The following is a 26,601-nucleotide window of genomic DNA, read 5'->3' on the forward strand; positions in this document are numbered from 1 at the left end:
TTTTTTCAGATCTACGGTGTGGGTCCATTCCAAGTGCAAAAGTGCTTTAGAACTGTGCCTTTTGTAGGCCGAAATTTTGAAATGGAGCGCCTGAAAGGGCGTGTATTACAGGCGCCATGGTGGAGGTTAGTGCAAGGTTAAAAGTACCCGCCCCCTCTCCTCATTAGTACAAAGTAACCTCTCAAAATGATACTGCTTGTTTTTTTCGTCGCGTGATAAATAAGATCTAGCGTTAAAAAAATGAAGTAGTCACGGTAACACGACCTCGTGCTTACCCAAATCAGGTGCCTTGTGTTTTGGCCTCCCACCCTTTCACCACCAAGGTGACAGATTTAATTCACAGCATAGAAATAAGCAGTTACAATGCACGCCTGATTTTTTTTTCATTTGCTGAGTTTAGCTTGAAGCGTGATGTGTTGGCTACACTTTTACTTGATGGGAAGGAGCTAATGATGAAATGACAACTTGGCGCGCAAGATTTGTTTGTTTCTTCTACTTTAAACAAAGCGTTCCTCGCAAGGCAGTATTAGGAGTGGAGTAATTCTGTGAGACATCGCAGTCATCCTGTGTCTTACGCAAATTGCAGCCTCCAGAAAGTGGATCACTCACGAACAAGTTGTGCGTCAAGTGTCATCTGCCAGCAAAATTTCAATGACTTGGATTTCTTTGCTGACTAAATAACGGAGCATGTCTTTATGCCCCTATCCAGTCATTTAAAGCGGTAAGCACTTTCACTTTTGAAGAGTTGTGGATAATCGTGGAGTTTTCAACTGCATCATAAGCAAATCCACCTACTTGACTATCTAGAAATGCCAACCAGCCATTTGCCAATGTTGGAGAAGAAACCCGCCTACTGAAATCTGCAACCATTTCAGTAGTATGTACCGATCACTAACCTTGGTGCTTCTTTATGTAACCTTATCATACAAAAGGGTGAAAAGAATGTTTGATAAAAACAGACTGCGTGCATATATGTATGTATCCGTCTACGTAAACCGTTGAAGGAAGAAGTGCAAATACCACCAATCGCCCCTCTTCCTTTGTTGCTATTTCTGTTAAAAATAAGCGCAAAGTGCTGACAAGTGAGGCAGCCAACACCTAGAAGGCTTCAGTGGGTATTCAGAATGAAGGGGGGAAGGGAGGTGGAACCCCAAAAGCTGCAGATGGTGGTGCGTTGCCTTCTTCTTCCACCTTGCTTTTTTTCACCTATTGTGCAATATACTGTGTTTCCGAGAGCGCAGCTTACGTGTCTACACCCTCTGCTAGACTGAAAAGTCACTGGCAGTAGGGTAGTGCTTTGACTATCAATTAGACGACGGCAAATGCTACAATTGAATGCTCTTTTTTTATAATCAACGAGAAATAAATCTATTTTTTAAACTGATAAGAGTAAAAAATTTTCCGATCCATCAAAGGTTAAATAACTTTGTGCAGAATTGTTGACTATTTAAAATGCTTTACCACTTGAAACATTAACGATGCACCTTTTCAAGCGTTAAATGGGTGGCACAAGGTGACATTAAACACAAGGTAGTGACATGATTACATTAAAATCGTCCCCCTAACACTAGTAAATGCCTGTATGTGTGTGAATGGTGATGTTTTCTATGCGTGATGGTGGTGCTGTGTGGAGGCATCTCAACTGACTAACTTGGTAGTTGAAAGGGGTTCAAGCCAACCACACTCATGTGATTATGCAGGACTAATCATTAGCCGAAAGGCCAAACAGCGCTGTGCCACATCAAGGTTATTTCTGGCTGGCAAGATAGACGTGGATTTGACTATGCCCCCTTTATTATTACTTTTTCTAAGGTATAAATACAAAATTGTGCCTTGTTATGATTTCACAGGAGGAGGTTGAAGTAAACTAATTGCTTCGGTCTAAGCAGGACAATTGTTTCCACCCTACAATTCCGAGCCACGTTTGGAGCTAGGCAAAAAGCAAAAAACTTGCAAGGAATGAAAAAGCATTGTCTACGCACAAAAGACCCGCAAATTTGAAGGGCGAAAGAATTGGAATTCCGCCCTGTAATCCCAAACATCCCAATCTCTTTTTACTCCCTGGTTAAATTACTCGCCACATTTGAGTTGACACCTGACAACAGGCTCGCCACAGAATTGGTCTCTAGGGTGAAATATACAAGAGATACTACTTCTTTCCTAGGAGCACAAGACACGACGGTGGACGGTCAGAGTTACTCTCGTTTTTTTGTGCAACCACTGCCTGATTTGGACCTGTGGCCGTGATAGCCCAATTAATGAGGTAAGTAGAGTTTCCACTTCTCCCATCCACACTGAGGGAGGGCTTATTATTTTTTTAGTTGTCATCCCCCTATGTTGCTCTGCTTTATGGCAGTTGAATACGCATTTAATTGAATCACCAACCCCGGGGGCACAAATTGAATCGGCGGCAGTGGGGAACTTCTTAGTGTCAAAATGTCCCCATTCTGTAGGCTGCTGGGATTCAGCACCTGGGGATAAAAGTCCACGGCGCTTTGCAACATGACATGCACACCACATAAAATGCACCATCAACTGCGTGCGTAATTTGAAACGGCAAATTCGATACGCCGATCACCATCAACAGTGAGACAGGTGAGGAAAAGTAACACCTGTGGGGATATTTTCAGCTTAGTTATTAGTTGAACAAGAAACGTTTGTAAATTTCGTTTTTCTGTCTTATGTAGCTCTAAGATGCACTTTGGCGAAGTAAGGCGACTAATGCGGCATTTAAAATTGTTGACATTTGATTAAATCACTTTTCCCTGTTTTGGGGAGGCGCAAGGTGACGCGTGTTTTTAATTTGCTGGTGGAGACGACATGTGTCAAAGGGTATCGCGTAGGTCATGGTCTGGAAAGGGTCACGTAACTCAGACCTCCTGCGTGGAAGGGGAAGGGCGGAACAGTTTACTGATCCGCGCTAGCAAGATCACGCGTCGTTGTAATTGCAAGGTGATAAAATTTGGCGGTGAAAAGGAGGTTATTTTAGCGGCAATAATGAATAAGAAGTAGATATTCCTCGTCAAAACAAGAATGAAGTCAATTTCTTAAAGTTCCATACCGAGTGTCAGAACCGTAACTCAGTGAAATTCTTTAAAAAATGCGAACTTAAGTGCAAGGTCAACTTGGTTCTGCCTAACTAGAACATAATAACAAAAAAAACTGAACAAAAAGTAGCTTCACTTCTAAAAAGTAAAAATTTGGCAGGATTTGATACAATTGATCTTCAAGGGGCTTATTTTAGCGCTGAGTAACAAATGCCCCTAAAAAGCAGGTCACCATGATAAAATCAAAGAAGCATATTAATATTTCAAAATATTGTGATAGACAGACGGTAATTTTGTTGATAATGATGTAAAATGCTTAAAACAAACAAATTGACAATTCCTGAGCATGTTTCTTCTGAAAAGTGATTTTCAGTAAACATGTAATTAACAAAAATATATGGGAGGCCTCATAACTGCACGCAAGTGTAATCCAGAAAAATCGAAGAAAAGTACTAAAAACCCATGCAAAAACTAAAAATGCTGCAAATTAAGGCTGCCAAAATAGAGATACTATCTAACGGTGTTTTAACTAAAGTTTTAGAATTAAAAATACTTGTGGATAGAACAGAAAAACAACTATTTTCTGACCAGAAAGCACCAACAGCTCATAATGTGTTAAAAAAACAAAAAGCACTTTTGTGGTAATGTAGGATTGCTGTCAGAAGCGTTTAACTCTGTGGGCGAAGGCCAAAACCAAAACACCAAGGACTAACTCACCCCAACCACAGTTTTCTCTTCCCACAATTGTCAAGGCCATATCCCGACTTCAACATGCGGTGCGTGCAAACAAACACCAATTAATTTGCAAATTGCTTTCCTGAATCCTGGTGTTTAATGCCAGTATTTTGTGCTTAGACGGTTTTTAAAAATAATTACACAGCCTAACAACCTTTTATTAAGTGCTGTGTTGCGATAATTATTGCAAAAAAGGCTCTTTTAAAAAGTGTCGACCAGACTCCAAACCGTAGGTCACACACTTTTCTCTTATCCGAAGTTAATGCATTTGCCAGTTATAAAACTTTTTGTGGGGCAACTTTATCCAAAAAAACAAACCTTTTCCATTGTAAAAGTTCGCGGTGCATATTTAAACGCGAAAATATGCAGAGCTTTCCTGGTTCCTATCCTTTCCCCTGCTCTCAATATTCTTTGAATCAATAGGTTGATTCAATTGAGATATGCGTATTAGGTAGAGTTGAAGAGGACTGGTACAGAGAAGGCAAGTTATTCGTTTTTACCTAATTGTAAAAAGGGGTATGGCCCTGGTTGCTTGATTCTCGGTTTTGGTATAGAGCCACTTTACATCTCTGCCATTGCACATTCTCAGGGTGGGCATGCCTTCGAGACATAGCTGTGGAGCAAGACTCATCGGTCTCCGCTTCCCTATTCCTAGCGTTCCTAGACAAGCCCGATTGATTCATTTCGGACATATTTATTGAAGATTTAAAGATGGAGAGGGAAAATACAACGTTCAAGAAGGAGAGAACCGCAGTCACTAAGTACGGAAGAGGACGATCCGGTCACGAGATTCGAATTTTCTCCTTGCCACCTCCATGAAAGTTACCTTAAAACAACATAGGTATTACATAGCTGTAGCCCCAGGCCCTGCTGTGTGTCAAATGTGTATTGTAATACAATAGTGTTTTGCCCTCGGTTCTGGTCAGGCGCTACTTTTGTACTTTGAATTAGCCCCCTTGTACCTCGCTGGATGGGCTGGCCTTTTGGGCCATGTCAATAGCCCAGACACCCTCTCCGTGCTGAATAGATATATTCTGCCCAAGTATTGCGTCTTCTTTCATCTTCAAGGAGTCTCAGGATGCTACAGTATGTTCTGCCTGAGCATCATATCGTCTTTTATATTTTGGAAGAGCCTGGGGCGCAACAATAACAATAACTTAAAACACCAGCTACAGGTCAACAAAAGTACGACGATAAAACTAACTTTGCTTTATTTGACCTTGTATTTTGATTTGTTTTGTAAAAGCGCGAAACCAGTTTACTGAGATTTAAGCCTAGGACATGCCCTCCCCTCGTACAGAGCCACGATCCAAACATCAATGAGCATTTCTCCATTCAAGTTGATTACAGGTCACAAGTCTATCAACACCTTCTTGCCAAGCACTGACGAGGCAGCCAAAAGTGTTTAAGAGTGCATAAGGCGTTTAAAAGAAGACGTAAAACTTTTAACATCGCATACAAACATTTACGATTGTCTTATATTAAACAGAAGATATACTATGACCAACACAGCTGGAAAAACGTCTACTGTGGAGATTTAGTGCAAATTTACGGGCCAATACTTACCTAAAACACATTTTAAATTTTATCACCCATGGAACAGGAACCCATTTCAAATGGTGGAAGTGCCCTCATACAAACAACCTCGGCCACAAAGCACAACCAGGCACCCAGCTAATAACCCTTCACTACAACAAGATACGACTATGCAAAGGGGCACCACCGGGGAGATATGGAGGTAAGCAGATAAATTAATTTTTGTGAATGAGGGGCAGTTAACATCCTTCAACCCGAAGAAAAGTCCCGTATCCAAAACTTCCTAAACTTGTAACCACTCCCATTTTAAATAACTAAACAGTAACAACTTACACTCAAGTCCTTTTTAAACCTAACTTTGTAGTCACTTGAAAGTGATTATTATACTAAATTAGATCTATAATGCACCTAATTTTCCTCCGGGCCTACGTCGAATTTCGCATACAGTTTTTAATCGCAAAATTACCCCTTTCTTTATATAAGCGCAGATTAATAGTAATAAAAAGCTTAAGCAAATGAATGGCTTTTTAACAACCATTAATACTGATGAACAGTGTATCCTAACTTTTGTTTCACTAGGTCACTGAAGTGCTTCTTGTGTGTAGCGCCCTATTGTATTACTCTTTGCGTTCGTGGTGCGCGAGTGGTCGTGGTTTCCAGCTTACTCGTAAGACTGTGGTTTGCGCATGGATGTGAACTACTAGAAAGGTCCCTTATCGCTTTGCTAGCCAACTTTTAGCTTCTTTTTAAGGAATTCTTGTGACCATTCTTGCAGCATTTTGCTTACAAAAGAGGTGCGTGAATTTGATACATTTCAAAAGCATGTTTTTCAGTCTTAAACTTTCGCTGTATTCGCATTTGTTTCCATTTTTTTGGAGCTACACAGGTCCAGGGTGTGCGCTGTTTTGTTTGGTTAATCAACGTGAAGTATCCAATCTTGCGAATCTACACTCCAGTTTTCTTGTTCCCTTTACTTATTACTTGAACTTGGTTTTTTTTTAATTTCTGGTATTATGTTCTTCCATTCTAGTTTCTTGCGGCGGCTTTTGTAATTTGGCATATTATACGATTTAACAATATTCTAATAGCCTGTTTTTCAAATGCATATTATCATATCGTTCTCCCCTGCAGTGAAGGTTAATGTGATCGTCTGGGCAACAAATGACTTCCAACTCGGAAGGTCACTGCAACTTCCCGCTTTTAAGAACTCAACCACCTACTCCATCAGTCTACCTGCCTTCTCTCGTCGAGAACATTGTTGCTGAGAACTCTTTGCAATCTACTACATCACGAAGCATTGAAAATATACCACAGCGTCATGGTAGACCTCAGCTAAGCCACCAGCGTCCCATTCGCATTTGCCGACGTCTCAAACGTCTGATTTCAAAGCAGAATACCTCCACTAACATCCGAACTTTCGCCACAGCAACTGAACCACGCGTCTGTGATGAACCTTCTACGCCGTCAGAAAACGCTGGCAAACGTCGATGTTGCTGCGTTCCCCTTCATCTCTCTTGTCTCCGTAGTTTCTGTTCGTCCCTCTCCAAATTATTGGGTCGCCTCACGGGAAGGCGAATGCCCAACGAGAATTTATTCGTTCTTAGCATGATCCAGTTGCTCTGTGGTCTTGCTGCAGTCGTTCTCTCTGGTGTAGCAGTGACTAAAGTGGTGTTCCTCTACCAAATGGCTACAGGACTGTGGTCTGGCTTTCTAATGCTCGCTACTGGATTTCACGGCATTCTAACTGCCCGTCGTTGCACTCCACGTACCCTTGTTAGTCTTCTCATCTTCTGTGTTCTTGTCGCGCTCTCGGCTTGTCTTCTGGCTTGTGTCTCGGTGGCGGGATTGATTGAGGACGGGATTCTCCGACCAGATACTTCGATAACTCTTTTTACCGCTTCTAACTCTCCCTTCTATCTATCCAGTCATGGTCCCTCCGTCGCTTCCTCCAGCCTACCTATAGACATCCCTCTAGGTGGATTCTCCCACCGACGTCTTGTCTCATCTAATCAGCCGCCACGATTGCATCAAGTGATGCTACACATCCTCCTCCTCGTTATTGGCATTCTTGAGGCATCTGTTAGTGTCGCTTGTGCTGTTCTCTGCTGCCGACAAATCTGCCCCTCGGACAATGCTCCTCCCCTCTCTGCTATCACTTACCTCCAAAATAGGGGAGCTACTCTCGTCCCAGGAGGGAGTGAATTCCTTCTTGCTGTTGCTGCAGATCCTGGAAGGCCAGCTCCAGTCCTCCTAGACTATGCTCTCCCTAGGCCAGATTTGCATCCCTCTGTGCATCACTTTCTTCCTCATCCAGGCCGTAGAGTTGTGATTTTAACTCAGGCAGAGACAGGGGTGCATGCTCTGGCGGCTGCCCAAGCAGTAGCTAGTTTGGTTTCACCTTCCTCCTCACGGAATACACTTTCTCTACCTTCTGTTTTCGCTTCTCAGCGAGCTCAAAAACGCGAGGAGTCACACCAACTGAAGGCTCATCTTTCCACTCTTCTCCCTCGATTAGCTTCGTCATCTGGAGACTCCGCGTTTCGTGCCGCGCACCCATCCAACCTCCTCTATGTTCTTTCCTCCCCTTCCCCTACTGATGCTCCCATGATTTTTCCACCTTTCCCACCGGCGTATTGCTCGGATGAGGAGAGGGGTGGAAACTCGATAAGCCTTCCTTTTCCACCCCAGATGTCACTATGTATGCACCCCCAAGAGTTTAATATCGGACCCCTGTCAGTACCCGAAGTGAATCCAGCTCGAAACGGTAGCCGTCGTGATGGCAGACGGTTGGGACCAAGATCTAGGAATGTTCTAGGTCCCAGACACCACTTTCGAGCCTCGCGGAGGAGTCGCAGAGGTAGCAACGCAGTGGATGCGGTGGTGGGATTACTGGGCGATCGAATTCTGCAACCTGTCCTGGTCGTAGAAGATGCAGAAACAGAGTCAAGAGGTTCGGAGGAAAGCAACATTCCTCCACCGAGCTACACTGTCTCTATTAGAGAGGTGTCTAGGCCTCTACCCCCCACTCTTGAAGAAGCATAACAATTCCAGGGAGGTGAGTTCCACGCGACTTTTTTGTGCAGATTTGCATCGCATTATGCTTCAAGTTAGTAGTACACAAAAAAGTGAGGATTATTTCGCATAAAAAAAGAACCCACGTTGGTGTGAGTGAGAGATCGAGATTTTCGCACCAAAATGCACAAATGTGCACGCACACACACACCGAATAGCCCAGACAGACCCTGCGATCTAGTGCGAACTTCGCTTTCTTTTTCTTTGTAAAAATGTTATGCGAATATGAAAACAATATTCCCTCAATACTAGCTCCACGAGTAGATCGACTATCTTCCGCGAAAATCGCCCCATCTCTTCTTTGCCTACTTCCTCCTAGCTGTAGTCTCTTGTACAAAAGAATTGGTTGTGTTGCTGAAACTTATCTCGCAAATAAAGTGGCAATGTTTGTTGGGTTATCGAGAGGCTAAGCTCTTTTTTCCTGCCTTCCCAACTGTTCGTTTGTCATGGTGAGAAGACGTCTGGTTTTGTGATGAAAAGACTTCTAATTAAGTGTCAGCCAGGTGAGGAGAGTAAGGAGGCATGTCAATTGCTCTCGGCTTATAAATAATTACCAACTCCGTCCATTCCTCAATTTGGCTCTATCTCACGTGACCAAGTCATTTTTACTTTTTAAGGCAACCAGTCGTCTTGTGCCGTTGCTCCACCGAGAGTTTTTGTCACCATGATTGTGCTCATATTTAAAAAAGGCAAAATTGTTTTTTTTTTGACAAAATATCCCCCCAAACAGAGGTGGTGAATCACTCGCCACAGCAGCAAAAATTCTGGGCAGTAGGGGCTAAACGACACATCCCATATGTTAGCTATCAAATTTTATAACTAGGACAGTTCCTCCCTGAAGCTCGCCTCGTGCATTTGGGGCCTCATTTATTTACCAGCTGAGTTAATAACTACGACGGCTTGCGCCTAAAATTTCCTCCTTCTCTGCCTACTCAATGGAATTGTTATAAAGGGGATAAAAAGGGGAAGTGAGGAAAACATGGTGATACTTTCCTGCATGTCTATGGTTTCAAGACGTTCGTTTTCGTGCCTTTCGAGCTTCCCATTGCCAATCAATGGTGATGATAAACTAAAGTCAAAATTTTAGCCTCATAAATCTCCTCCACTTCTTGATTGCATTCTGCGAAGAAGGCTTGGAATGGCTTTTCCCGCACAGCCCGATTGCAGGCATTGTTAATTTATGCAACAATGAGTTGGCTCGATTGCATGAGGGTGTTTTTTTTCCCTCCACGCCCTCATTCGACAGATGGTGGCTCTTCATCTGGTGAGAGGAAAAAGACACACAGTGGGTTCATAAACTAGTATTGGCCTCCCACCATATGGTCTTCCACCATACCCCCACGGTGGTTGGGGACTACCTGCTGTTGTTTGCCATGTAACACCGTCGGTAGGTATGGTATGGCGTCCTCTTTGAAGTCACAGGATAGATTGAGTTTCTTCGTATAATCAGTGCAACAATCCAGGTATGCAGGCAATGGGTTCAGGCAATTTCATTCACAAGAATGAGGCAGCCATGTGGGAGACAGTCGTGACCTGACGCCACGACGACATTGGATGATGACGACGATTTGGTAAGGTGAATGGTCGTTTAACTGTGTTCGACTCTCCCCTTGGCAGTTTGTTCAAAAAGCCAGGCAACCGACTACGGAGAGTGTTACAAAAAAAACCAAATTGGGAGGCTTGTATTCCCACTGCTCTCCTTTTGTTGGAAAACTTTCCCTCTGGGAAAAAATTGTGCTCCGCACTAATTCAGACGCGCGGTCTGGTGAATTGGTTCACTGCTCCAGCATTACAAGTCGGCGATTTTATGTCTGATAAATTATAATGCATGAGAAACAACTTCCGTGGAGAGACCCCGTAACCTCCTAACCCACAAAATTGCCAGTCCAATTTGTGTAATTGCCTGCTCAAATTCGCCTCACATTACAGGCGTACTTTTGGCAGCGGCAGCAGCACCACGAAAGCGAATGCGTGTGTTTTCAATCCGCCCTCCTCTCCTCTTTGCATAAAGTGCGGGCCGAAGACGGATGTTTGGGCTGCATTAGTTAATCAGGCGGTTATAGTTAGGCTTATTGATGGCCTAAACGTGTCACTTCGTGTTTTCATATTTTTTTACCTAAAGAAGGTCACCTTCCCCTCAGCCTGCTTACCGCATTACCAATCGCTCTCCGCCCGCGTGTACTTTTTCTCCTTTTCAAGGTCACGCCAAGTTCTGATGACCATCAAACAGCGCCTTCGTTGAAGCGGCAATCTCGCTCTCTCTCCCTCCCTCTCCTCGTCCCCTCCCCAAAAACTTTCCGAATAGTTGTCTATTTTTTATAATCTCTTTTCCCTCTTCAGAGATGTTCGGTTCTGACCCTACCAACTGAATACACACATACACGCATAGAATGGAGAGACCTACACGTCGCTTCCCCCCTCCTACTTTAGTGTTGACGCTCGAATAAAGTGAATACCTCCACTTACTCGCGTCCTTTACTCTTTAGAAAGACAGGAAAGAGTCTAGTCAAGTCCGTCCATGATGGGTTTCAGTAGGGGAATGACTGTGTTGTCTGCCAATTGGTGACACCGGAACTTCTGGTAGGCATACTCAAAGTCGGCCACGGATATGGATAGATTGCGAGGGCGCCTGAAAGGAGGGAAAAGTCAAAATGACAGCGCCACACGGCCGGTAGTGTGTGTCAAGCCAGCATTACTACCGACAGCCAAAACGCATGTCGTCGTGATGACCCACTCCGGACAAAAGTGGTAGCGCGTGTGCGTGTAACAGCGCGTGAACAAAGGCGTGAAACCTGTCCGTGCTTGCACGTATCTACCGTAGGCTTCAGATGGTACGGTACGCTGATGAGACGCGTGGTGGTAGCCCCTTTCGAATAATGGCGGGTAACGCCCCACCCTCCCCGGACAGTAAACGTTGATCGCGGTGGAGGGCGTGGCCTACACACACCTGTCTGAGGAGGTTACGAGACAAACAAATTGTCCTGGGAAGGTCTAGCCGTGCCGACGTACCTTTGTGCATCAAAGCTCCCCTCAGATAACAATTAAGTGGTGGAGTAAGCGACCTGAACACCTCACTCGAGAGGCGCCTCCCCGTTCGGCTTTTGAATGCACGGAAGTAATTAATCAAATATCGACCGCGAGTAAAGGAGTCCAGCTGCCCGTTGGCGTGGGGGGAAGGAAGCGAGGGCTAAATTGGCGTCTTTTTCCCCACCCACTCATTCATCCGGAAGCATGTGAGCGGGTCAGGTGAGCCGACCCCCCACCTTTTTTTTCCGACTGGAGAGGCGGCGGAAGGACAATAGGGGGGGGGGGGGGGCGAGAGGAAGCACCACTGCCGACCTTAGAAAGTAGGGTCAACTTTAGAACAACTTCGTTTGTTAAAACAAATGAAGAAACTGTTCAATGAAACCGCAGTTCATCGACAATGTGCCATTCTGGTTGGAGGGATTTCCAGGACGCCATGATCAAACCGCTGTCGTCATGGCTTATATGCATATCAGCTTTAAGAGATTTTAAAGCAACATCTTTTAAATAAACCAGTCAGAACTAATTATTCCCTCTGAGAATTTCCTTCAGAATTATTTACGCAAAGCTGAATGGTCGATTGGAGGAGGGCTCGACAAAACCCCCACACTTTTACCCGAGCTCCGCCCACTTCCGGCTAGCCTAGGTTCAAAGCAACACCATCTTCTCGTTGTCAATTATGCCAGTGTTATTAAGGACTGTATAACAACAATCTTCTTATTAATGAAATTGAAAAGTAGTAAATCTCTTTACGGTAAGTTAATCAAATAGGAGTGAGGAGCTCCAAGCCCTTCAACTGTTTCGAATAGTTCACCTAGAAAAAGAGGTTCATAGTATTGTTTGATCAAATCGGTGTCATCGCGAACTCAAGTAGTACCTAATGCCACCCAGAAGCCAAAGTCCAGGGTCCTCAACTAGCGATCGTCAACACCGTAATTTACTCAACACCTGATTACCCAATTTAAATTCGTATGCGTATCTGCGAGCTAAGGCTCTTATCTATACCAACCGGCAAAAAATTATTTATAATACTTTTAAGTGAATTTGTTTTTGTTTTCAGTTCCCTAAAACATCAATTACTAGTCAGAAAACAAATTTACAAGTAGAAAAGTCCAAAAGGTCTTCAAAATGACTTTGCGGCAATTTGTTTGGTTGGTGCTAAGGTCGCAGAAGTTACAACCCCACCTTGTGCTTGAAGTAGACCGAAAGGCGATTCCTCCTCCTCTTCAGTGAATAAAAGGAAGTCACGAAATCTTGACAAGACTTGGGTCGCCACTATTTCACCATTTCAAATGGGAGAATTGTCCTTTAAATAGGTTGGTCCAATTTTATTGGTGGTCGGGTTGCAGTCTCGATCCCTTAACTGATCTGATCTAAAAAACCATTTCCGACGCATCTCTTTGCTGTTAGGAATCCAATTAACACTTCACACTCTGAAGGTCACCTTACTATCTTTACGGTAGGCAATTCGTCCGAAGTATTTTCACCAACTGGGTATCTTGTTCCATTTAAGCTCTCACAATTATAGCCGATAATTGAAGGTTTATAGTTTGCGGATGTTTTTTGGTTGAGACGGCATTAGTGAGCATCCCACAAAAAAGTGACTAACAGTCAATAATCAGACGTATAAACACGGGTCAAATTTGATTGGTCAATTTTGAAGCACCGATAACCTCTGACCTTCTAATCGCCTGCTTTCATGATTCTCGTATACTGGTTTTAAAGAACGATTTTCGGCAATTCCTAACAAAAAAGAAACTGGGAATCATTGAAAACTGTGGAAAAAAGCAAAGAAGAAGGTGATTGGTTGATCTATGGGTATAGCGTCCCCCCCTTCCCCCAAAATTAGTTTGCGTTAGGGGTATGGTAGTAGTGGGAAATAACTATCTTCTCACACAGACGATAGGAAGTACTGAAATAACTGATTCGTGAGGTTGAATGTCTTCATTCAAGCATATTCTTGCCACCCCTTCTCTACCTCTACCAAAATCGTGCGATTTTTCAGGCTCCCAGCTCCAATGAGGGACAAAAATTTATCCCAGAGGTGGGACAACACAAAAACTCCCACTTTAAGGGACACTTTTTCAGCAAAATCCAGATACGCGAGCACAAGCAATAGAAAACGCCTCTGTTTTCTGTTTTCACAACCACGCCGAAAGATTCCCACCGTCCACCCGCCTGGGAAATTCACACCTAATTAAACTCATTAACCGTCTACGACGTGAAATTCCTCGGTTAGGGGCATAAAGTTCTCCCAACCACCCCGCAAAAGTACATGTTTCTTCCTGCTTCCGAGAAATTAAAGGTCATATGTACTAATAAGGAAGAGGTGATAAATCCGTGTTTGTTTACCTCCTCCACCGTCCATAAACTTAATTCGGTGGAGTAACCGTCACAGGCAAGCCTCCAGTGCCCATACAGATGACATATCGCCAAAAAAACAAGTGGTGAAGCTTCCAATTCTGGTTGAAGGGGCTTCATCTCCACCACGAGGCGGTACAGTTAGCTTTCTCCTCCAGCTGCGACTTCGCTGCGGTTATTTTAAGTCGACGTGCCTACTTTTGGCCGGCAGTCACTTTCGAATGCGACGTCCATTGTGACCAACACCTTGAAACATCGGAGGGCAAAGGACGTTTTTTGGGGTGGAGCAAATGAACAAGCGCATAAAGGGTGGCTCAACTAAATGCAACAGCACCCGCCTCAAACTAAACGTGAATTACCAACAGGAGAAGTCAAAATTAGCGTTGCTTAACCTCGTGAAACGTCAACGAACGAAGTGATTGCTGTGTGATTCAACTTGATCACAGATGAGCCGCCGTGGAAGCCTGTCCTGAAGCTAAGGCAGGCGTGGATCACTGTGGTGAGCTTAAGAACGGAATTCGGTGAGAAAATTATTATCCACAGGCTACTTGAAGGTTGCACAGCTCAAAATCAACAACACTGGCTCAAAGGTTACCCACTGTTTACCCTTCTCCAGTGGGCACTTAAAGTACGATTCTAGACGCCACGTTTGATTGTTTAAAAGGGACAAACAATTCTGTCTGTAGGGTAAGAAAACGGTAACAAGTGGAGGAGTTTTGTCTAGCGCCACAAAAAAATTGAGCAAAGGAGGCCTTAAAGGCGGTCAAGGGTTGAAGGCATGCTTGTGTGAGGAGCAGAAAACTGCTCCCTTCTACCCCGGTTAGCCACCTTGCAAAAAAATGTTAAACTCACATTTTTTCCTCGCTGCTGTTGTCACCACCGCCACCACTAACACCATCGAAGTTGGCGGCGGCTTGAGGCGAGTTCAACCAACCTTGAAGATTCCTTAACGCCGCCTCACGGCAGATTTCAAACAAATCACTGCCCGAAAGTCCTTCAGTTTGAACTGCGAACGCCTTCAGGAAGGCGGGTGTGACCGAGGCATCCAGTGGCTCACCACGCAAATGCACCTTCATAATTTCCTGTCGCTGTATTGCATTTGGCAGCGGAACTCGAACCTACCAGTAGTAGGAAGAGATTACTTCAGGCAAAAGAACTCACTTTGTAGGGCAGTCGACGAAGAATGGCGCTGTCAAGGTCACCCGGTCGGTTGGTGGCACCGATCACCATTATTCGACTGTCAGGCTCGGAAAGAAGGCCATCCCAAAGAGCCATGAATTGCGTTTTCATCATTCGAGTTGCCTCATGGTCGTGCGTGGAACGGGTAGTTAGAAAGGAGTCTAGAGGTTGTAATCACGTAGGAGAAATAGTTTGAGTGACCACCAATTTGGATCGTTCATTTGTGTCCACTCTAAACTGCGTAAGAGCTTCACCCACGTGACAGTTCCGATGATAACAAGGCAAATTGGCTAGCTGAATGACTGGACTAGACGAGAAGATATTCGAATATGTAGAATACAGTCTCCAAGATGGAGGGGTGGACTTTAGTCTCAATCACAATGAAGCCGGTCATATGGAGGATTCAAGCCAAGACAGAGAAACGAAATGCATCTACAATTACTTTGTAGGGTTAGTGAGCCTACAGAAGGGATGGAAGACTTCGTTTCACTGTCAAAGAGGCTGACCTAGGGGATATTGAAAAGGTTAACTTGGTAAATACTTCCCTACTACTTGGGATGGCCACCTCGGTCATCGTTTCCAGCTTCATCACGCCAACCAATTGGACAATGACCGCTCCTTTTCTAAAAGGACTTTAGATTCAATGCGCCATAATTGTGTAACTCAAGGCTCAGAACAATCTACAACTTCAAATTCCCCCCCCCCCATTGGCTTATCCGACACCAAACTTAGGTCAAATTACTCAATAACTTGGGTAATCACAATGACTCGTTCTTGGGGCGAGTCGGTGAAGTCATTAAGGGAAGGTACAGGTTTCTTCTCCTCTGTGGAAGGAAGTTAATCTCAACTTCGGTGAGGTGTACGTTCCAGTTACCAGGCAAGAGAAAGAAAGCGGATTGAGGGAGGGATAGAGAGTAACAGCGAGAAGAGCGGGGGGAAGGGGAGGCTTGGTACGATGATGCATGACCTCTGTGTTTTTGGCCTTCAAGTTGTTGACCCACAGACCTGGTGCCGGTGTAGTGCATGTCTCCTTCTGTTATCAAATGCGCACCGAAACTGGTGGAAGAGGAATTGTGTTTTCATTTCACCAAAGCATTGAAAACCATAGCGACAGTGGTAACATCAACCAGTGTCTGGAATGAAATATGCAACCGATTACTGTCAAGCGCCCCCAAATCAGTAGTATCAAACTGTTCAACAGAAGGTGGCGGACTTGTGGTCAAGGACCAGACGCTCTCATGGTCGCATCCGTCTGGCTAATGTACTACCTTCTCCACATTTCAGAAATGTGAGATGTCCATGGGCCTCATTCTTACCACCACAGATCATCATCATCACCATCCGATCTAACCCCAGCTCAAACCTTCCATGTGACCGGTTCACCTTCGAAATTAAAGTCTTCTGCCAAGATGGGCATTTCCAAATAACGGCAAGCTATCGAAAAAAGGGTAAGAATAGTCGTTGACATCGGCGTTGGTAAAAGTATCCACACCGATTGCAGTATAATGGAACGTGTCAAGAGATTCAAACCGTCGTTTGCCTTATACCAACTTTGATGTGCCTTGCAGACCCACAATGTTGTTTACCTATTCGAAAACATGCAGTCCACAACAGCACCCTTGTCATTGTCACTTGTGACTTTGAAGGCAAAGGCATGTCGTTATCAAACGCGTGCCGTAGCCAGTGGAATCGTGTTATGCAAAGACCTCTCCACAACGCCAGTTACTGCCAAAAACAAGCATTCATTATGCATAATGCAATCTATTAGCATCACAGTCTGCCCGGTTGGATCAGTTGACGCGAGCAGTAAAGACAATCAGTGCGTCTAAGTGACCTACCTCAAAAATGACCGGTGTCAAGCTTCACCGATTGATTTTTAAGCAAAAGAAAAGCCAGGAAGACCATTTCAGGAACACGGAATAGATAGATAGGTGGATAGGGTGGATAGGCTGAATGGATGGAGTATTTCAATGCGTGCTGTCCACTAGCCATTTCGGCCATAGAAGTTTCACAGCGGAATGTAACGCAGCCTTCAACTGCTGTCTGCCTCTCACATAGCTGGCAGTTAGAACGGAACCCCTCAAACCTCCAATCAAAAGTGCTCTAAACTCATTCCATGGAAAAATCCCCATAGGAAACTAATAAATGGAACACTCGTTTAAATAATCAAAGTTAAGGCATCAACCCTCGCATATCACCAAATCTTCCAACGCGGACAAAAATGCTTACCAATTTCGTCGATGAAGATGATGGAGGGTTGAAGCTTGTGAGCCAACGAAAATACCGCCTCAGCGAGTTTTTGTGACTCTCCATACCACATGTTGACAAGGTTACTTATCTACAAGTAGAAAGGGAGAGATTGGAAGTGGATACAGATGGCCAAAACCATAAATAATGCATATGGCCACGCAATAAGATGTCCAAGAGGGGTGTTAACTTGAACCCGGACTGAGCATTACTTAATGACCCCTTTGAGAGCTTCATTGACAAGAGAATGATCAAAGAGGCACGGGGGTGAGTGGCAGTTGTGAAGGAGCTTCCTACTATTCACATCGCTCCCATGACAAAATTAGTCGTTTAACACCCAGGCTATCTTATCCCGTTTTGAATCCACTCTAGATGACACAGAGGACAGAGTCCCAGTGCTCTGATGAAGGTGCACCTCGTCTTAACTACTGAAAATGCCTTATTAGGAATACATACGAAATGGGGCGGTTCTGGCTAACCCCCTCTAGATGGTTGACAAGTCTACTACAATAGGGGGGAAGGGGAAGAACTCGGAAACAATCCCTTCCCCCCTTTGAATCGGCAAGGTAGTTTTTTTGATTGCCCGAACGACAACCACTACGTCCTCACGACAGACCACCGGAGGCTGATGTGTGTGTGTGTGGCACTTTTTGCAGGGAAAAAGCATCCTCCTTTAGTACACATAAAATTGCCGCGTTGACAATAAGAAGTAGAGCAGGGGAAAAAAACAAAGAAACAGAATTGAAACTTCTTGTGGGAATAATACAAGATGTATGATTTATGGTTGTCGCAGTACTTTGCCCCAGCAATTGTGTGGGTAGCTTGAGAACCATTCGACTATTTATCAAGTGACCAAAAAAAAAGAGTTGATGCAGTTCTCGGCCCTGGAGACTGGTCACACGCACGCCATTTCTTTGCCATGACTGCATCATACGTCACAGTGATGCGCATCAGTGTGCTACCGTGGCACACTTGGCACTTTGCCCTCCTATTTTGAACCCTGATGCATTTCAACCAGCCCAACTTGTTCATCGCACGAGCTGAGTCAATCACCTTGGTCAACTTGGCCGTAAGGGGGAGGAGAAGCCAGCTTGGGCAACACTTGGAAAGGGTATGGTGGCAGAACAATGCACCGCCCACATGCGGATCGAAGCATCTACAGCTCCGACGATGATGAAGAAAGATGGATCATATTCAAAAGGACGTGCTATCTTTGAGTCATGTTTGACGTCAGGGATAAAACAGCTCGTTTACAGGAGGGGAAAGTCGTAGAAACAACTGATGGATGGATACGGGTGACAATCACCTTGAAAGATTACCAATTTGTTCTCCGTACCGTACACTGTAGATTGCTTTCTGACCAACCGACTGACTGCCGTATGCGGTGAAGTGTCTGTTATCATCAGTTAGCCATACTACTGACTGCACACATTCTTAATCACCACCACTTCAGCCCAGAAGACCACACCGTGTATATTTGTGCTGACCTGTAAACGGAATTGTTTACTAGGAATTATTCATCCTGGCGAAGGCCAAACACTTGTGTCGCAAGTGTGCAGTAGAGGAAGTGCTTCAGAAATAGCCAGGATGAGAGTTGATCATCATTGAGGAGGCAAAAAAGTCCTACCTTTAGAAGCAAGCCCTCCTACCGCATATCTCAAACCCTGCCTGCGAGAAGGCCTCATCCGTTAGACTCCACGCCTGATGCTAGGCCATCACATGATCATGAACACAATGAGGCTAAATTTGTTACTTTGGCCGGGGGGATGGGGAGACCATATTATAAAGGAAAAATAAGCAGTCAAGCTGCGTCGCGTTTGAGAAGGACAAGAGACTGTAATTGTGATTATTCCCACGATTCAGGTCGTTTAAAAGTCGTCTGGAGATGCCTAAGTTCCACCGGCATAAAACCGCATTAACTCGGTGCGTTCACCTCCGAAAACCGCCTTTCGAATTGGAAGCGGAGCCATCGAAGGAAGACATTGGACGCGTCCATCCAAATGGCAGTACTGGGTCATTTGAAGAGAAAAAAAGGCTGGCAAAAGGCAGTAAGGAAGCAGGAGAGTTGAGTGGAGTCTTCTCGGCAAAATTTGGACTCAGTCGAATGGGATACATTTAATGAGTCCACTTACTAGTGAAGGGAATAAAAAGAGGAAATCGCATTCACAGCTTTGAGAAGAATGCAAATTGTGCATTGTCAAGGAGAAAAAAAAGTGAAGGGAAGGACTCATGACAGTGGAAGTAGTGCACCTTATTGACAGCTTAACTACTACTTGCCACGTTGGATTAACCAATGACAAGGCAATGACAAGGTATAACTTGTTTACGCAATCCTGGACAACCTCTGTCACCGGCCTAACGACCCTTTTTGGCAGACGTGAATGAGGCTGTTGGCACACTCAACGCGCGTATTTAGTCTATCAACAGCTTCTTCACCTTTTTGTCGGACGCTCGGATCGTTCTGAATCTGTCACGGACTCTGTCAAATTTCTCACCTCCTCATAGATGGAGGCGAGTACGCACACACGGCAGACATCCATTCAGAATATGCTGTGAGTGAAAGGCCACCGTTCCTTTTTGATGGAGGGGAGTAGTGAGATACAAAATCGGACAGGACTGGTTAATGCCCCTTTCCTTCACCGTCTTTCGTAACACCTCTTGCTGACGTAGCCTCCTTCGTTCTTTGTCAACGACACTTTCTTCCAGAGTGGTCTGCTTCATCTCGTCTTTGATTACTATTCGGGAAGGAGATCCCCCGAAATTGCGTCGGCTTTTGGTAAACGTCTCTGTCTTGAGGACTGGAGGTGACCGAATTCAAGATGTCCTAACTGTTGGCAATACTGGCATGGAATGAGTGAAATAAGAGTGTCAAATGAGCTGACACCTCGGGTAGGAAAGAGTAATAAAGTGGGAAGTAGGGATGGATACTCAACACAACTCCATGAAACCATCTTTAGACGTAAGAAGTGGAGTAGTTGTAGAACACCGACCAGTAGACGGAAAGGAAACGTGATCACTGGATCCATTGAATATGGTCAGGTTCAACTACCTTCTCCTCTTGATAAAGAAGTAAAAGATGATTTTTGTTCCTGTCTATCAGATGCCATAGATATATTTGATTACCTTGCAATAACTGAAACAAAGGGGCGCTCAAATCACCCCGGTCCCTCACGATTCAACCTCCATGTTGGTGGAGCGAGTCCTACCTGTATTATCTGTTATTAGTCTCTCAGGCCTCCCGAACATAATAAGCTTACCCATCTAAAGATGGAAGAAGTGGACAGACGGAGGGAACTGATTACCGTACCACCTACTTAGGGTGTTCCAGAATCACTGCCTTGGAAGGTAGAGGAAGTGTGAGTACCTGAAGGTTGAAGAACCTGGCGTTGGCAGCACGAGCCATAGCCCTGGCTAGAAGTGTCTTTCCACACCCCGGAGGGCCGTAGAAGAGGACCCCCTTGGGCGCGCGAAAGAGCCGTGAACGCGGCAAAAGGTAAGTCGAAGCGCGGAAGGGCAAGATGACGGAGTCCCGCAGGTCGGCCACCACTTCCTCCAGGCCTCCAATACTGGACCAGGACGTTTCCAGCGTTGACGTGTCCACTAGGCTCACTGCGATGCACACCTCATAGTCGGTGAGTTTGGGCAAGGGACTGATCCGAAGGGCTTTGATAACCTCCATTGCCTATGAGTGTTAAGAGATCAGAATGGTTGAATCGTTCAGGTAAATATTCTCTTTAGGTGCCTTTAGTTCCTAAATATGGAGGAAAAAATGGCGCCAACTATTGGCAGTTCAAATCCGATCCGAGTGACCAAGTGATACGTATTTTCGTGTCAAACACAGCACGGACACTCAATGATGTAAAGTTTCATCAGTAAACCGCAAGTTCTTGTTCCACCTGATCGGGAGCAGAGAATCCTCTTGCACAGATGTGATGCACCCGGTATTCTGCTACTGGACACACCGCACCCTCTCAAAATGCTATCCATCAACAAATGGGATGTGAGACAGCCGCGTCGACCAAGTCGAGTGACTCGCCTCGTAAAGCAAAAAAGGTGGAAGCGGTGAAATCTATCAGGTATTAGAAAACACGACAGTGTCACGTATGTCACACCAGTCCACCGACGCGCATCTCCACGACCTGTGATGCAGTCATGGGAACAAAGTGGTGGGCATGTGAACAATCCCCAGGGGCTTACATTATGTTGTACCAAAAACTGAGCTAACCTCCTTGATCATTTGACATTTCACTCCTGAGAAATGGTTAATAACCAATTTTGACGATGATCGGAATTCGGTGGGACCAAAAAGCGTGGAGAATGGGTCATTCAATCCACGGGCTACGCAGATTTCGGTCGGTAAACTCAAATGGCCTTCAACACTCGTTGAGCGTTAATTCAACTCGTTCTGTGACTGGCATTGACTGCCTGATTTTAGGGTCGGAAGTGGAAGTGGTCACAGGCCTTTGGAAAAAAATCACATAAATAAGTAAATCATGCCACACTTGACACACATTTTGGATTACACTTTATATCGCCAGTTCACCTCCTCAAGTGGTCAAAGGATGGGAAGATCACATCGTCCGGTTTGAAATTCTCCCCACCCTCTACCCTCGAAAAGGGACAGAACATCTCCGGCTCTATAGATTGCTACTTCATAAATGGGTTTTAGGGTGAACCAACCACCCTCTTTGGGCTATAAACTCTCGTCTTGCAAGAAGCAGCTGCTTTCTTGGTTCATGGAAGAAATATTTCGCTACATTATTCAAATACGTGCACTCGCTTCCAATTCTTCCAAAAGCAGGGCAAAACATGGATGAACGAACTAACTTTTTTTAGGTACTATTACCCGGTGGTGATATTTATCTGCGCAAATTCAAACAACTTTCGCGATTTCAGTTACAAGGAGTGGATTATGCAACTGATTTAACAATGCCGATGCCTGGAAACAAATGTGAGGAGAATAGTCTATTGGGACAAGGGTGTGGTAGTCTAATGACCGCGCCTACAACAATCCCTAGGTGCGTCGAGAAGGCAAGGAAGGAGTTACCCTAATTAAAGCCAGGCACGAATGGTCAAGCCTTCCAGCAGAATCTGAAAGCCTTAAACCCCAAAGAAGTGGGGTGAATAGGCAGTCGACAGCTCTTCATTCGACAATGCAATGGTGATGATGCAATTCGCCACTGGCACTCCTCCCAAGACGTAGACACTCGGTTACAGTGGAAGGACGTCTATTACCAAAGGTGGACAAATTAGTAGTTAGGAGGGGTCAAATCTTCTTACAAGCCACGGCGCATTCAAAATCCAAAAACTCAAACTGTTCAGTAATAGAGTGCCACAAGGTAAATTGGATTAGACGCTCCCAAGGTGGCAATAGAAAACACAACCGGATTAGAGGTGAAGGGCGGATTGCCTTTGCGGTTGTGGAGTGGAAGCTAGGCCAGCGCTTTAAGACCGGGCCGGTGGAACAAACAATTCGCTTGACGCACTGTTGCCGTTCAGTGCAACCCCGCACGATGACGTGCACGCCCCTAAAATAGAACTGTTCCACCGCCTGAGGAAATGAAATTTTTTTTCCAGCTAAGAAGAAGGAACTAGGGTACTACTAGTGTACAAAGCTAGCCCTAATTAATTCAGAGGAGACGGAGAAAATGCTAATGATGCACAAGAGAGGGCGGTTATCGCTTCATCCAGGTAAATTATCAAGTTTTGTACTACACCCCTATTTAGTATTGCACAACTGTCGAGAGGATATTTTGAGCATCTGAGTACTAATTTCATGACCACAAAATTATACACCTAGAAAAGTGCAAATAAAAAACTATGTAGAACCCATTGTTCGTGTGCAAAACATTCGTGTCAAACAACCACACGGTAGGAGAAATGCTCACCACAGCTCAGTGGAGTATCCGCAGCTCGATAGTTTGGGAAATCAACTTTTGGAAATGGGTCAGCCTAGTGACCTCACTAACCTGACCCCACAGATGCATAAGTAGCAAGACTTTCAAATGATGGACAAGAAGTTGCTTCTCCCCTAGAGCAAAGAACAGGTTTGCAAAGCGACCCAATTTATTCCAAAATTAGCGTTAAACGGTTATACAGAGAGGGCCCGCTACTTATTGCTTTCTAGTAGCATGTCCCGAAGCGGAAAATCGATTCTGTGGGAGGAGATTGAGATGGGAAGCCGCTCAACAAATCGACAGAGTGGGATAACACTCTACAACCTCCATACCCTCATTCGCAATCATTTCCTAAATGGTGAAATCTGAAGGTTTATACTACTTAATTCGCAGTAGTACCCCCACAAGTCAATTGGCGCCGGACAACATTCAACTTGGCTGATGAGTTGTGTCTTACATTCGTAATAACTAGCTAAACAAAGAGGGGTTTTGAACTTAGCTCTAAAGCTGATTTAAAATGCAGGGAATTGGAGGTTAAAAGGAAAAATCATCACAAGACATCAAACCCTGTCTATTCAATTCACCCCCAGATCTGGTGGCTCAGAGCTACAAGGGAAGAAGGGGAACTGACACTCAGCCCATTTTGGTCGAATGTATCAGTAGAACGGTAATTTGAGAAAAGGGAATTAAAAATACCGACCCACCTTCTTCCTCGCGGCCTTCTTCTCCTTCGATGTGGGATTGAGTTGGTCGATGAGGTAGTACAAGAAGATCATGCTACCGACAAGGGACAAGGGGGGAATGGTGAGCCGCAGAAACCTCTGCAAAGGAGAGCGAGTGGGGGGATGGTGTGATAACAGATGTGGTGGTAGCGTTGAAGAACTACGTGGAACACTTTCTTGTGATAAGCCATGTGGCTCTACTCAAGTCGCCTATCCCATGAGTCTCGAAACTCTATGGCATAAGCACTGCATGCGTCTGTCGGGGACAATCTCGGGCATGGTGTTTCGTGCCCAAGCTCCAAACAGTCATTCACTTCTCTAATTAGTATGTCCCTCTGTGGAAACGGTGAAGACAGCATACATGATCGCAAAGTTGACAAACACTAGATGGCAAGACTTGAAGACTGTCCTAGGACAGTTCGGCCGCACCGACAAATCTCCCCATCCCAAAGCTTCCCAAATGCTAGTTAAAAGCTGACAAGTGCAGAGGACTAAGTCCAAAAATAAGTGTACTTCCTAGGCCTAGAAAAAGGCGTTTTTCTTTGACAAGTTCTAGTACATGCCAAAACAATGGAGAGACAATTGCTTACGGCAATACGTTCCTCATTGCCACCAGCATCAGCAGAATATGCTACGATTTGACGTCCTAGGGGATGGGAGATATGCAGCATGTCATAGAGCGTTCCCCACGCCTCCTTGAGATACTCTTTGACAGCTGAAATTTGATTTTCCAACCATATTTGTGGTGGTTTGGAGGATTCCGCAAGCACGACTGGTGGTAGTTCTGACATCTGCAGTGCAGCCAAGACAGCAAGTGTTACAGAATGACAAAAAAAGTCCGAATCAGGGGACAAGATTAGAACAGAACGATCTTTTCACTAACTGAAGCCGACTTTTCAGCCTCTACACTTCCGTTACCAAGTTTACTGGAATGCGAACAGTCTCTAAGAACTTCCGTACGCCCAGACTACAATGGCTTACTTCTCTGGGTATAAATTGAAGCCCTATGTAAGTGATGGAAGTGGGCTAACACGATCCAAGTGGACAAAGAACCGAATGGCTGAATCAGTGGGAAATCACGGAAGAAGGATCTTTGGAACTGCCAACATTTGTCACCCAACGATTGACTTGACTTCCATCATGACGGGAGTGCACGATGCTGCTCCTCGCCTATTTCTCCTTTAGGAAAATGGTTATGAGAAAAGCGAGTGACACAGATTATGCACACCCCTGGAGAGCGTCAACCAGCTTAAAGTACTACCTCCTAAATCGACTTCGCTTAGCATGCAACACCACAATTCCGGAATCTCAACTTAATCCAGTAAGGAAGAAGCGTTTCCACTATGATCCATATCCACCGAACCTTTGCTCCTGCTTTATAGTCAAATACCATTTACAGGGCGAATTATGATGGCCGAAGCAGAGGAGCGGTTACAGAGTGAAGGTTGTGCTAAAACCTCCTAATTTTAGACTGGTATGAGCATTGGAAAACTAACCATGTCTTTAGAGGCGGCTCGGAGATTGTAGAATTAGTAATGAGGGGAAAATGGCAAGTTAAAAGCAGTTACTAGGAGACAAAGAGGCGAAAAGTTGGCAAGACACGAGGGGTTGAAAAAGCCACAGACACCAGGCGTCGTAGAAGCACTGGTGAGTCATGCGTGTCCTCTGCCCTCTCTCGCCTCCGGTCGTACAGTCACTTCACTCCAAACCATGATGGGTAAACAAATTGAGTGAGGGTCTCACACATGCATCCGGCTTAATGATGTGGTTAAATCGGGAGGAGGGGGGGGGGGGGAGCCTGAAATGCGTAATGTGTGTACAGATTGGCATAGGGAACTCCTAGAGGGAGACGCATACACAAGATACTCTCACCAAGATGAGCAGAGCTGGAGAAAGACATATTCTCACTTCTGAGGGAGAAAAAATACCAAAGTATAGCTGTTTATGTTATTTTCACTAGTGGTATTTTTTATAAATGAAAATTTCACAGGATAAAACATACATCAACACTTTTACGGCACATACAAGCGCGGACGTAGCGTGCCTTTCTTTAATTAATTAAAAATAATATCTCAAGGTGGAATAAAGATTAAACTTTGAAAGACACCTGAAACGCATGCAGAATCCAAAATAACAGATGGGACTTATTAAGGGGTAAATTTGGGATAGTTGAGAATGTTTAGGCGGAAAACTGGTTTGAACATATGTATCGAAACTTGTTTCATCGTGTAACACTAGCCTAATCTCGAGAATGTGCTTAATTAAGCCTGTTTAAGTGTCGACGTGAGGCAACAACTTCAGCGAATGGATAGAATGCGATAAACTACTAGCGGAGAATAAGTACCAACGTAACACAACTCTGTAATTAGAATACGATACGGATTTAAGGCATATTTACTTGGAGGTGCTGCAACAGAAAAAAATGAGGGATAAACAATAGAGATGCCATAAAAGAATAGCAAGACCTGTTGGGATGGTTGACTAATATTTGCTGAAGGTGAGTTCGCACCTAACGGAAAATATACGAAGGGGCGTGGTCCGACGAAGACACATTGTAGTCAAACACCACAGGACGAATTGTAAACAGTAATGTGCAACGACTTGTTACTGGCAAAAATGCGCAACTGATACAGAACTACGACCTATGATATCCGTAGCTTCAGTCCCTCTGAGTAAAGCCTGATATTCTGTTTGCCACGTCCCTTAACAGACAGCCAAATCTTTTGTGCATGGTGGAACCCTGTCATCAATCGAGTATTCAGCAAAGACTAGCACCATGAT

At 44.7% G+C, this 26,601-nt stretch overlaps 2 protein-coding genes across 2 annotated transcripts; one reads left to right on the plus strand and one right to left on the minus strand. All coding sequences in view use genetic code 11, as the record gives it.

The window, feature by feature from the left end:
* Positions 1-6,479: 6,479 nt before the first annotated feature.
* On the plus strand, positions 6,480-8,360 carry EGR_05476 (hypothetical protein; the record flags this gene model as incomplete). Its single annotated transcript, XM_024494725.1, has 1 exon — positions 6,480-8,360. One exon carries the CDS (start codon positions 6,480-6,482, stop codon positions 8,358-8,360), a length of 1,881 nt encoding a protein of 626 aa, XP_024350910.1.
* Positions 8,361-10,892: 2,532 nt separating this feature from the next.
* EGR_05477 (ATPase family AAA domain-containing protein) lies at positions 10,893-24,611 on the minus strand (the record flags this gene model as incomplete). Its single annotated transcript, XM_024494726.1, has 7 exons — positions 10,893-11,019; positions 14,628-14,893; positions 14,937-15,115; positions 17,184-17,292; positions 20,566-20,883; positions 23,803-23,919; positions 24,411-24,611. 7 exons carry the CDS (start codon positions 24,609-24,611, stop codon positions 10,893-10,895), a joined length of 1,317 nt encoding a protein of 438 aa, XP_024350911.1.
* Positions 24,612-26,601: the final 1,990 nt, after the last annotated feature.

This window comes from Echinococcus granulosus (assembly GCF_000524195.1).
Source record: "Echinococcus granulosus chromosome Unknown EG_S00040, whole genome shotgun sequence".
Taxonomy (NCBI): Eukaryota; Metazoa; Platyhelminthes; class Cestoda; order Cyclophyllidea; family Taeniidae; genus Echinococcus; species Echinococcus granulosus.